General features: G+C 43.2%; 1 protein-coding gene across 1 annotated transcript; it reads right to left on the bottom strand.

The window, feature by feature from the left end:
* Positions 1-576: 576 nt before the first annotated feature.
* On the bottom strand, positions 577-12,292 carry LOC118577083 (arylacetamide deacetylase-like 4). The gene is made up of 4 exons (XM_036177082.1): positions 12,128-12,292; positions 7,044-7,260; positions 4,640-4,703; positions 577-1,351 (listed from the first exon to the last, which is right to left on the bottom strand). The coding sequence occupies exons 1-4, from the start codon at positions 12,290-12,292 to the stop codon at positions 577-579; spliced, it is 1,221 nt and encodes a 406-aa protein (XP_036032975.1).
* Between the last annotated feature and the right edge of the window lie 302 nt (positions 12,293-12,594).

Here is a 12,594-nt window from a genome sequence, read left to right on the forward strand (position 1 = left end):
GGGGCTATAAAGAGTTTCTCTGCAAATATTTTCAGGCCAGAAAAAGAAAATATGAACTGGGCTGTAAGCAGTAACTTTGATTTCATCCATCAGGTGTATGGCCCCTGCAATGCTTTATCATCATGGACACAGATTCATCCATCAGTGACCATGTGACAGGTTGGTGGTATCTATTCTGCACAGATCTGTAGAGTAATGCTTCTAGAAAATCCCATGATATTCATTCTCTAAGGGATAGTGGTAGAGTTCTGCTAGATGCAACAGTGAATATTGCCCTTGAAGGAAGAAAACAGACAGGGTGAGAATTTGTGCATCCAACAGGTCCTCAGCTCTGTCTCTTCCCTATGACCTGAGGCATTCAGCAAAGTCCTTTGCTGATGCTAGAAGCCATCCTTCACTTATCCTACTTATGTGTATATCATGTACTTTTCCCCTTTCTTTTCCTTTATAGGTTTTGTTTTTGTTTTGCATTCTGCTTGTTTACTTGTTTCTTTAGCATTGTTTGTTTGTTGCAGTGCTAGAGTTTAATTGTACAAGCTCAGCAGTTATTTAACTACTGGCTTTACCCTGAAGATCTCATATGCCCTTTATATAACTGACTGTAGAATTCATAACCTTATGTGAACAAGGAAAAGAGAAAATATTCTTATCAAATAAAAGTATGCATCCATGAAAGCCATCTTCCACATGGCACCAGGTTACAGGGACCCCCTGGTCCTCCAAGCGTTTCTTGTAGAGCAAGGTGTCATCACGGAGAACATCATATTCACAGCTCACCAGGAATGCTTCAGGAAGCTGAGCGATAATCTTATCATCTGCCAGGAGAGGTGAAGTTTCTAAACCAAAAATACGCTGGGTTTCCAAATAGGCAGTCTCATTAAAAAATTCAGGAAACTTGGATTGTGGGCCTTTGATCTTGAACCTTTGGGGGACATTATCAGAGCCGACCCATTTCTCATACTTCTTCCAATAGTCTGGGGGTATAAAAGTACCTTTCAACATGGAATCCATCCAGGACAGGTCAATGGCCAAATACTTACACACACAGGTCATCAAAAATTTCCTAGATAGGAATGGGGCATTATGATTCTGCTGGTAAGATGGTAACTGAAAATTGACTACCTGGGTGATTGGATAAATCAGCACTTGAGCCCGAAACTGGGGAAGATCTTGTCTGCCCATTAACACCTGGGAAATAACAGCTGCAGTCCCAGCTCCAACGCTTTCTCCACTAACTACCACCCGGGCAGGGTCTACCCCATAGGTTTTCAGGTCTTTCAAGAAGTGGATGGTGGCATTCAGGCAATCTTGGAAAGCAGCAGGGTGATGGTGGTCAGGAAGCTTTCGGTACCTAAGGAGGAAAAAAAAAAAAAAAAACATAGCACACTAACACATACAGGGTTTAGTGGAGGCTATCAAATAGTGATCTCTATCCCCAGAGGAGACAGAGCCTGATTAAACCTTAAGAATGACCCCCAAAATAAAGATGACCTCCTAGTTATCTTTAATTGTCAATCTAACAGAGTCTATAATTATCTGAGAAGAGAGCTTCAGTTCAGGAATTTCCTAGATCAAATTGGTGTGTGGGCTGAGCTAGGCATGGTGGCACATGCCTTTAATCCCAGCACTTGGGAGGCAGAGGCAGACAGATCTCTGTGAGTTCAAGGCCAGCCTGGTCTATAAATCAAGTTCCAGGACAGTCAGGACTGTTACACAGAGAAACTCTGCCTTGAAAAACCAAAATGCAAACAAACAAAGAAACAAAAAATTGGCCCATGGCATGTCTGTATGGGATGATTGTCATGATTGTTAATTGGTTCAGGAGGGCCAATACCACCATGGGCATCACCATTCCTGGGCAGGTGACCCTGGGCTATTAAGTATGAGCCTATAAGCCAGCATGCAAGAAACATTCTCCATGGTTCCTGTTGTACTTGGCTGTGAAGTGAGTTCCTTGGTCAGAGATAGTACTTTGTAGATTAGTAAGCAGGCCTGCCTTCAAATTCCTGCCTTGATGTTCCTTAATGATGCCTATGACCCAGAATTGTAAGCTAAAATGAACATTTCTTCTCCTGATTTTGGTCAGGGTGCTTTATCACAGCAACAGGAAGAAAGCTAGGCTGAAGGGCTATTCTCATGTTTTTCTAATTGACTTTAAGGAACCTGCCCAGAGTCAGAGTGGCAAGGATTCTCCATTCTAATACATAGAGATTAACAAATCCCACAGTGACTTATGCAAGTGGAAAGCTAATTCCCACTGAAAGTGGAAAAACAAGCAGTGACAGGGACAGGGCAGTGACGTGTCTTACTGCCTGTTTGAAAAGATGGGAAGGCTAAGGATAAAGTCAAGATGGAAGTGGTTCAGCCGGACATAACAGGGAAGAGGAGAGAGGATAGGAAGAGTGTAGGGGATGAGAGAGAGAAGAGAAGAGGATGGTCTCCTTGTGTTCCAGCATCACTCAGGCATCTCCTCCCAGTCCCTACTCACTGCAGCTCCCCAGCCACTGCCTCACAACACTCAGACCTACAGGCCAAACTTTGCAATTTCCCACAAAATATCACTACAGGTAGTTGGGAAGCTTGTTGCATGCACCTAAGGAGCAAAACAGAAATGTAGCACAATGTTGTGCAGATGCCAGCAAAGGTGTTTCTATTTCTGTGCTCTGCATACAAGAGATCTTTAGTGCCTACAGGCCTTCTGAGAGTTGGGTTCCAATCATTGAAGTGCAGTTACCATAAAAGCCAGGTAAGTCCCTAGAGGCTCTAAAGATGCTACCTTTATCTTGTCATCAGAGAGACTCATAGATGCTTAATGTGATGGATAATCTTGGTTATCAATTTGACCACATCTGGACCCAACAAAGATCTAACATGTCTGAGGGTTGGTTTTTTGTTTTTTTGGTTTTTTTTGTTTGTTTGGTTGGTTGGTTTTTTAGGTTTTTTTTTTTGTTGTTGTTGTTTTGTTTTTTTGATCGGATCATTTGAGTTGGGAAGACCCCTCATAAATCTGGGCCACATCTTCTGGTGACAGCCCACAGAAAAGGATAGTGAAGAAGGAACCTTTGCATTTTGCCTGCTTTCCCTCAGTTTTGATGGCAATCTCATTTATCCAGTTGCTTAGGCATTCCTTAACTGGAATTAGAACCTACTTCTTTGAAGTTCCCAACATAGACTAATGACCAGCAGCTTTCTAGGAATCCTTTGGGACCTCAGCACTAGATTGGATTCTTGGTCTTTCCACTGGGAGACAGCTAGACCGTAGCCTATAAGCCATTCTAATAAATCCCCTTTAATAAATATCCATTCTATCCATTCTGTTGCTCTAGAGAACCCTGACTAATACATTTGCTAACTTTCTCCAGTCATAATATCTGCATTGTCTACCCAGCCTGAGGGATGCCAAGGTGAGCCACTGTAGAAACAGTCTAACAAGGGAGATTTGACTAGAGCATCCTCCTCTGCCTTCCACCCACTCAAAAACCCCTTTTGTTTACAGAAGACTAGAGCTGGGTTTTAAGTCACTCTCCACCTTGGTCCCTGTGTGTCTGCCACTGGGGTATATGGAGTTTTGACAGCACACTGAGAAAGAACCTTCAGAATCATCACTCCAACAAAAACCTTGTCCTTGATCTGAGCCATCTTTTACTGCTCCATTATCCTCCGCAGGCCAATGTTAGATTGTTGAAGGAAGGTTACTCTGTGTGGAGCTTTGAATGAGAACTGAGTCCCCAATAGGCTCAGCTATTTGAACACTTGGTTTCCAGTTGGTGGCTCTGTTAAGCAAGATTGTGGAACCTTTGGGAGGTAGAGTCTTGACAGAGGAAGTATGTCACAGCTAGTGGACTTTGGGTGTTTATAGCCTTGTCCTACCTCCTGTTCATTCTCTGCTTTGTGCTTGTGGTTGAGGATATGAGCTCTCAGCTTGTTACTCCTACTGCCCTGGCTGCTGCATGCTGCCATGCCTCCGAGCCATGATGGACTATTATCTTCCTAGAATCATAAACTGAAATAAAGTTTCTGTTCCTTAAGTTGCTTTGGTTGTGGTGAATATTTTTCAGTATTTTTATTTTAGTTTGTAATTATGTGTATATGTATGAGTTTGTGTGTGGGTTTGTGCACATGGTGCAATGCTCACAGGAACCAGAAAAGGGCATTGGATTCCCTGAAACTTGAGCTATCAGTGGTCATTGAACTATTGATGTGGGTGCTGGGAACCGAACTCGGGCCCTCTGCAAAAGCAGCACATGCTCTTAAGCCCTGAGCCACCTCCCTTGCCTCATTTGTGGTGTTTTATCACAGCAACAGAAAAAGTAGCTGAGACGCTCTGATTCCTCAATCTATCACTCATTTTCTTTTAACATCAATGTGTTGTGTTTCTAGGTATCCATGAAACATAACCACTGATTTTAGTTATTTTAAACTATGATAAAAAAGTATTGAGTTTGATGTAAGTTTTTGAAAAGTTTTATTCAGTTTTTCACTATCTAGATTCCTTCACATCATGATGTGCCTTTCTGTTTCATTTACTGAATGGCTATGGATGGGTCCAGAGCAAAGCAGGGCCATCTAATCCTGTGTTCACTCTATCATGGCTTATCCAGGTACCTGATGAAGCCATTGTCTATTATGAGCTACTCACCCCACTGACAGCAGTACCGAATCTGTCTCCCGGGCCAAGTGGCTGCATATGTTGTGGAAACAATCTGTAAGACAAGAACAGGTCCAATGCAGCCCATGAGAAGGATCTAGAACTTTCTATCACAGCACTAAGACAGAAATTTTTGCCATGAGTAAGGAGGTAACATCTTCCCTGTGTTCTGATTTTTGACACATCTGGAGTGACTCTGGCCAGATTGGCAGGGAAAGCCAGTCATCACTCTCAATCTCAATGTCAGGGCTCAAGGGGACTTTGTGGCTCATCTTCTCTATCATTGAACGTTATAGTGAGGAAACTGAGGGCTGTAAGGCCTGGGGAGTCTGGAATAGACAAAGATTGTGACAAAAATAGATTGTGGAGTTTAGAATGATAGACTGGGAATATTAATAATTTTATATATTTTATATTGAATAGGAAATGCCTAAAGACTGGATGAACATTTTAGTTAGGAGGATGATTCATCTGAAGTTCCAGAAGATGAAGTCTCTAAGATTAATGGGTTGTACATCCAGGTCCAGTACCAGGCACAGAACCTGAGAAATGCATCTTAAACTCAGCCTTGTCCAGCCATGGCTGCTGGCATACAGAGTTTTGTGCCTGTCACTCTCGCTGCTTGGAGTGAACAGGACAGGGTTGAGATAGGTGACACATCTCTGTGGACACTGAACCAAAGGGACACTAGGACTTCAGCAACTCATATAAGTAGCAGTTCTATGAGTGTTTTCACTTGACAATCTAGGGGGAGGCTTCCAAGAGTTTCTGAGACTGAAAAATGTTCCCAGACAGGGATGGGACCCATACCTGGGCTCTAATCATAGTTAATTTGTGAGCATCATATTCAACACCTTCAGGTATAAAATAGCCAAGGATATTTCTACCACAAGGTGGCAGCAAGTTACCTCCATCTCATCCTGTTTTACCAATGGAGAGGAACATCCATATGGCTTTGTCTACATCTGCTTTGGTACACCCTCTCCCATGCAGACACTTTTGTCCCCTCCTGCTCCCCTCCAGACTGTTGTGTGCAGCACAGACTCTGTTATGTGCAGCAAGACTGTTATGTGTAGCACAGGCTCTGTTATGTGTAGCACAGACTCTGTTATGTGCAGCACAGGCTCTGTTATGTGCAGCACAGACTCTGTTATGTGCATCACAGACTCTGTTATGTGCAGCACAGACTGTTATGTGCAGCACAGACTCTGTAATGTGCAATACAGACTGTTATGTGCAGCACAGACTCTGTAATGTGCAACACAGACTCTGTTATGTGCAGCAAGACTGTTATGTGCAGCACAGACTCTGTTATGTGCAGCACAGGCTCTGTTATGTGCAACACAGGCTCTGTTATGTGCAACACAGATTCCTATGTGCAGCACAGACTCTGTTATGTGCAGCAGACATGCTGAGCTCATCACTCTTGGTCTTCTGTGCATTGTGTTTTGTTCTCAAAACATGTCCCCCATGACTGGCTTGGAATGGGTGAATACCCCTTTGATCTTGGATATTTTCACAAATGGCCTTTCTAGAGTGGACTCTCCCAACATCTATCTACAGAATTTTTCTGCCATTGTGAAGCTAAACACCTACCCTCCAATTCCACCCATGACATCTTCCTTATTGAATGTCTTTATGGCATTTGTCACCATCAGAGCTTGCTTTGGTTCTCCAACCCCTGTGTTCCTTTTTCCTTTTTCTGTCTTTCTGCCCCTAGTAAGAATGGGAATGCTAAGAGGGAGAGAGACCTGTATTGTCTGTGTTGTTGGATCCCCAGTGTTTGGCCTTATTGTTCGTATTTTTTGACTGACATATAAACACATGGATATAATTATCTATTGATGGTTGAGGGAAAAGATAAATTGGCAAAGGAACAAATGGTTGAATGAATGAGAAGCACAGAAGAAGAGGCTAGACTGAAGGAATGTTCTATGAGGTGTGTTTTAAGACCGCCCCCACATGGTTCATAAAGAGGAACAACTGACAAGTTAGGAAATGGAGAAAGGACTGACATCAGGATCTCTGACTGATGGGGTAGGATGGTACAAACTTGTTGCTCTGAAGTGATCCAACAGAGCTGAGGGATATGTGTGATTTGGGGATCTCAGATGAGCCAGTGGCTTTGAGAAGGAATGGAGAGGAAGGACACCAAGTACTTGGCTGCTTGTGACACTGTCCCCTCCTGGACTAAGACTTATTATAGACAATATTTCCATGGAAACTGCAACCTTATTGACTGACATAACCTTCAGCCTCTATGTGGCCTCCTCAGAAGGATTTCTGACTGTTGCTTTCTCTGTCTCCTTCCCAAGAATTCCCAATGGAATGTAGATGTAATTATGTCAGTCATGAGACCCCTTCTCCTTTCCTATGCTTCAGAGACATTTCTTACCCAGGCTGCCAAACACACAGCCTCCTCCATGGTAGAAGATGATGCCTCGCCGGGGGCCAGAGGAGGCTGCCTTGGGTTGGAACAGCCTCACAGGGATTGTTCCAAAGTGCAGGTTCTTGACCAACACACCAGAATTATTCTTTGGCACCACTAGGTCTTGTATAAAGCAGACAAAGTGGGGCATGGAGCAAATTTTCATCTTCTCCAGTAAATTCCCCTGTAGAAAGATAGGAGGAAAACCCAGTTGGCTGCCTTCCACAGTTGCCCATTCCTTCCTCTATGCTGTTATTGCCCAATGTACTATATGGCTCAACTCAAGACTTTGCCAAGGCTCCTATTGGACGGGATTGTTTCCTGTAAGCAAGTCAGGGCCTAGTTGTAAAGCTCTAGGAAACAAGGGGCATGAACTAGCAGAGAAAGGCTAGCCTGCTTGCCATGAGGATTTCCCAGTAGCCTTTGCAACAAGCACCAGTGGCCCTATAGTTTGGGTTCTGTGCTAGCTCCAGCTTATTTCACTCATCCGGTACCTCATTTTCTAGTTGCACAGGTGCCTCTTCACATTGCTTTACCCATTCCTGAAAAAGACATCATGAGATTGAGTGCACACGCCTTTAATCCCAGCACTTGAGATGCTGAGGCAGGCAGATCTCTGTGAGTTTGAGACCAACCTGGTCTACAGAGTGAATTCCAGGATAGCCCAACCTACATAGTGAGATCCTTTCTTGAATAAACAAAAACAAACACAAGACACAAACAAAAAATATGAGGGAAATGACTATTTCTAGTCCCACAGTCATTTAAGACTCACATGATGCCCTCTGTCACACACAGTATACAGTAAAGTCAAGTGTTGTCCCAAAGCCTACCACAGACTCAGAGTTTCTTGGTACAGCCTTTGCAGCGATGAGGCTCATGCTTAGTTCAATTTCTGCTCCAAACTATGTGCTCTAAACTAGGTGACTCAGTGACAACTTCTCTCATAAATCTCTAATTCACAACAGGATTAATTTCCATGTACTCCAGGGCTTTCTGGGTGGCATGAAGTGGGTGGGTTATGAAAATTACCAAAGAGTGAAGTTTGTCAATGGTGACTATCTTTTCCATGATAGTCTGAGTATCAACAATGTACTTGTCAGAAACTCTGTGGTGTTTTTTAAGTGTGAATGATAGGGATAAAAATCCACTGGTAAGCCTGAAAGTCAAGGCTTAGTCTTAGTTAGGCTTTCTATTGTTGTGAAGAGACACCATGACCTCGGCAACCCTTATCAAGGAAAACATTGAATGAGGTGGCAGTTTACAGTTTTCAAGGTTTAGTCCATTATCAGCATGATGGGGCTCATGCGGTGTGTAGGTAGACATGGTACTGGAGAAAGGGCTGCTACATATTGCTTTGTAGGCAACAGGAAGTAGACTCAAACACTAGGCAGTGTCTTGAAGATAGGGGACCTCAAAGCCTGTCCCATTGGTGATGTACTTCCTCCAACAAGACCTCACCTCCTAATAGTGTCACTCACTTTGGGAACCATTTTCTTCCACACCACCACAGGCACTTTAGATTTTTGAGAAGGCAAAAGATGGGACTAGAACCTAGTAGCCACAAATGTCTCACAACAGGTCAGCCTTGGACTATAACTTTTGTACTAGCTGACATAGGGACTGGATTAGTGAGATCACCATTTTACTCCTTAACAGATTGATGGACATCAAGACATGTCCTAATGATGGACTCCACCTGGAAGATGAGATATTTGTGGGCTTGCTTGCCATGTGACCTTTTGTGTCATTGGGAAAATCACCAATGGCCTCAGAACATCTTTAGCAATTTACAGTCTTCAACCACACCCCTTAATAACATCCTCTTCCCTTCCCCTCCCCTCCTGTTCCACTACACTGAACTCCATGCTGAACCTCTAAAGTCCAGGCCCCTGGATGTCTCAGCCAACAAGATATCCATGTGCCTCTTCCCTCATCCCCCTTTTAGCTGCTAGCTCAGGCGTCACCTCTCAGCAAGGCAGGTCTCCCTTTCCTCTCCCTAGCAGAATTTATGGTCTCCTCCTGCCTTTTCTTCCCCATAGTCAGCTACCATTCAGGGCACTGTTTTGAGAGCATGTTGGGTATGTTCATGAGTGTGCATCATTTTCTACTAGAAGGGAAGCTATGAGTGATGTTTGTCTTCTACATTCACCTCTGTTCTGGAAATCTTGATTGGCACCTGCCCAGAGCGTGTATTCAAAGCCCAGTGTGCCAGGGTGCATAGCTCCATTGGGCACACACATGCAGACTGAGAGTGTCATGAGGAGTAAACACAGCACAGAACTGGCTCCATGCATGAGTCTCACATTCTTCTTCTTTTCTGAAATGCACTGAGGGTTCTAAGAACATTTTCCCAGAGTGGGCTGACAAGGACTGAGTCTATCTCCTGACACTCATCTCCAGGTCCTTCCCCAATTTATACTTTTCACCAAGCTTGGCACTGCACAGATGCCCAATCCATGCTTACTGAACAAAAGACCAATAGGGAGACTAAACACTGAGGTGGTCAACTCAGGCTTCCAAAATGAAACAGCCAGGAACACAAAGAAGATATTCAAACAGCTAAGAAAATCAACTATAAACAACCTGTTCCTGCTGAGAGCAATCAGCTGGCTCCTACCATTGTCACAGAATCAAAAACCTCAAAGAGGCAGAATGTGGTGGTGGATATCTGTGACCTCCTAGAATTTCTCCCAGTAGGGGCAACCACAGTGTCTCTTCAGACATTGTCAAAACATCCTCTGGGGAAGGGGTACAAACAACTTTGGTTGGTAAGGTAATCATTGGTCTGCACCTTGGTACCTCTGACCCTCCTGCATAATTTGTGACCCAATGGCAATTCACTTGTGGAATCACCCTAAGAGCATAGATACATTCTTGCTTCTAATTTGACATAAAAGGACAATTCAGTCTAAAGAAGACAGTTTATGTTCTGTGGTCAGGCTTCCTGTTTCTACCATACAAGTGACCCCAGAGAAGTCAATAAACTGGCCAATGGTAGACAATAAGATTGTATTAGATTTGGGGGAACTCAAAGGGACAAAACATGCCAAACTCTCTACTGAGAGATCTATGGTGCTTTTGTTCCTTCAGGTTGAGTAAAGGAAAAGATGTCACCTGTAAAAATCTAATGTCTTAGCAGAATGGATCATACCCCACCCCAAATATGCCTCTTTGGAATAAAGAATACTTTGAGTTGACAATAAACAAAAACCATCAAATTAAAAGGCTTTTTGCCTTCCTATTATTTGCCTTGACGAAAAAAAAAAAAAAAAAAAAAAAACAACCCTTTGAGAAATGTGTCTCAAACCAAGAAGGACAGAGAAAATAAATCTAAATTCCCAAAACTGATTAAAAAAAAAAACCAACTCCCATTGTTCATAATTTTTCCCTACAAACTTATTTCTTACAGTGTATGGTCTGTAAAAGTCTGAACACATTTACTTTCTCATTTCTCTATGATCTTATGATTCTTTGTCAAAATAGAACAGCCCTCAGGTCTAACCACTTTTCAGTTTGTGTACATTAGATATTTAAAAGTGAATAATATGTACCATCTACCTCCAGTTAATCTCTCTTTTAATTTCAAAAGCCCCAGAACAGATCCTAGGAAGGAAAATATAATATTCTTTGCCCTTCCCAAAACTTTGAAATAGTGACATGAATTTCATGGTAATAATCAACCACTTTCTGATTGGATCTAAAAACCTACTTCATGAGATGGATCCACACATGGCATGTTAATGGAGCCAAGAACCAGTAATTAGATACGTCCCAGAAGAGATCCTAAGACTGTTATTTTGCTATATGGACACAGTGTTAAAATGACTCCTAACTGCTCACAGGTAAGTACATCTCTCAGCCCTCATCAGAAAAGCTTCTCCTTGAAGTACATGACAATCAACACAGAGACCCTCAACTGGTCAACATGCAGAGGATTATAAGACACTAGAGAGTACTCAGTCCTAAATGGGACATCTGTATCACACTCCTCTCCTATGGCTCAGAAGTCTTCACAGAAGAGACTGCAGAAAGATTATAGAAGCTGGAGGGAGGAGAAAACTTCAAGGAAACAGTGTCTCTGGAGATACTAAGAGTGTAGCATGTACAAACTCAAGGCGATGTGACAGCATGTGTGAGACCTCTTCAAGCACAAGCCAGACCAAAATTTCAGCATGGAGAGGAGTAAGGGGGCACAAACCCCAGTATTAGCTGAGGGGCTATCAATATGAGATAGCATCTGTGTGAGAAAACGTCAGTTTCTTAAATGATGTGGCCCCTGGTGGGTGGACAACACTCCAGGGCAGGCCCAACAGAATACAGAATACAGAAACTTGATTTGTTTAAAAAAACAAAGAAATAAAGACAAAAGTATCAAAGCTGGGTGGGTAGGGAGGTAAGGGTGAAGAGGGTGGAAATAGCAAGAGTGGGAAGAAGGGTGAATATGATCTAAATACATGGTATGAAATTATCAAAGAAATGAAAACATTTTAAACATTGAGTGGGAGAGACCCTAACCAAGAAGGTACTAAACCTTGTGCTGTGATTTGAGGCTGCTGATTCCAAACACTCAAAGCATCATCAACAACCATGGTGACCGGGACGCCACAGCATGCCAGACCTTTCCACACCTAACCAGAGGCTCTATGTTTCTATCAAAAGAGCAATAGGCTGTATTTTCCCCAACTGGTTATGGATATGATAGTTTTATGCTACTCTACCAAAGTAGAACCACCACACACAATTCCTTCCCCAATTTTTATTGCACAGACTCCAGAGTCCTCATCAGAAAACTTCTCCATTGAATTTCTTCCCTACCAACTGTCCCCATGCTAGTATATGAACTGAGAGAATGCTCAGAGCTCATTTAATGGACACTGTACATGGGGTCACAGTACTTAAGAAGTCCTTATCACAATGTCTGTCATTACCACTGGTCAGTGTATATTTATCAGGTGCTCTTAAATTATATGGATCTTTGCTAAAGTCTTTCCCAAGGCTGGGATTCTGTCTACCCCAGGCAGGACAAGGTCAATGAAAACAAAACTTACCAAAGTTATTACCAGCTGAAAGAAGTAGTTTAGAATGTGAAATCTCACTCGGTGGGTGATGGCAGGAGGAACATGGACAATGAATATCTCCTTTAAGAGAACCCATACACTGGCCCCCAGGACCAGGAGGCATGCAGCAGTGAAGAGGATTATCCCCAAGATCATGGTGGTCTTGTTCCTTCAGAACAAGCTGAGGAAGACTTGTCACCTGGAAAGAGCTTGTGGAACTCTCTCCTCCACTGATCTAGGTGCCTTATAACACAGAATGATTCCAGGGCCTGCCTCCTCCCACTACAGGAAGCTATGGCACTCTGGGAACATCCTTCTGTAATGCTCAAGGGGTTACATCAGATCCCCACCTGAAGAAGTTCCTGCCCAGCAGAAGCAGAGCCCTGGCACCTTGTCCCAGGGCAGCCTGGCTTTTATCTTACCACCTGGAGAGTCACCAGTTGAGTGACACCTGTGAG

The sequence above is a fragment of the Onychomys torridus genome, chromosome 2 (genome assembly GCF_903995425.1).
Source record: "Onychomys torridus chromosome 2, mOncTor1.1, whole genome shotgun sequence".
Classification (NCBI taxonomy): domain Eukaryota; kingdom Metazoa; phylum Chordata; class Mammalia; order Rodentia; family Cricetidae; genus Onychomys; species Onychomys torridus.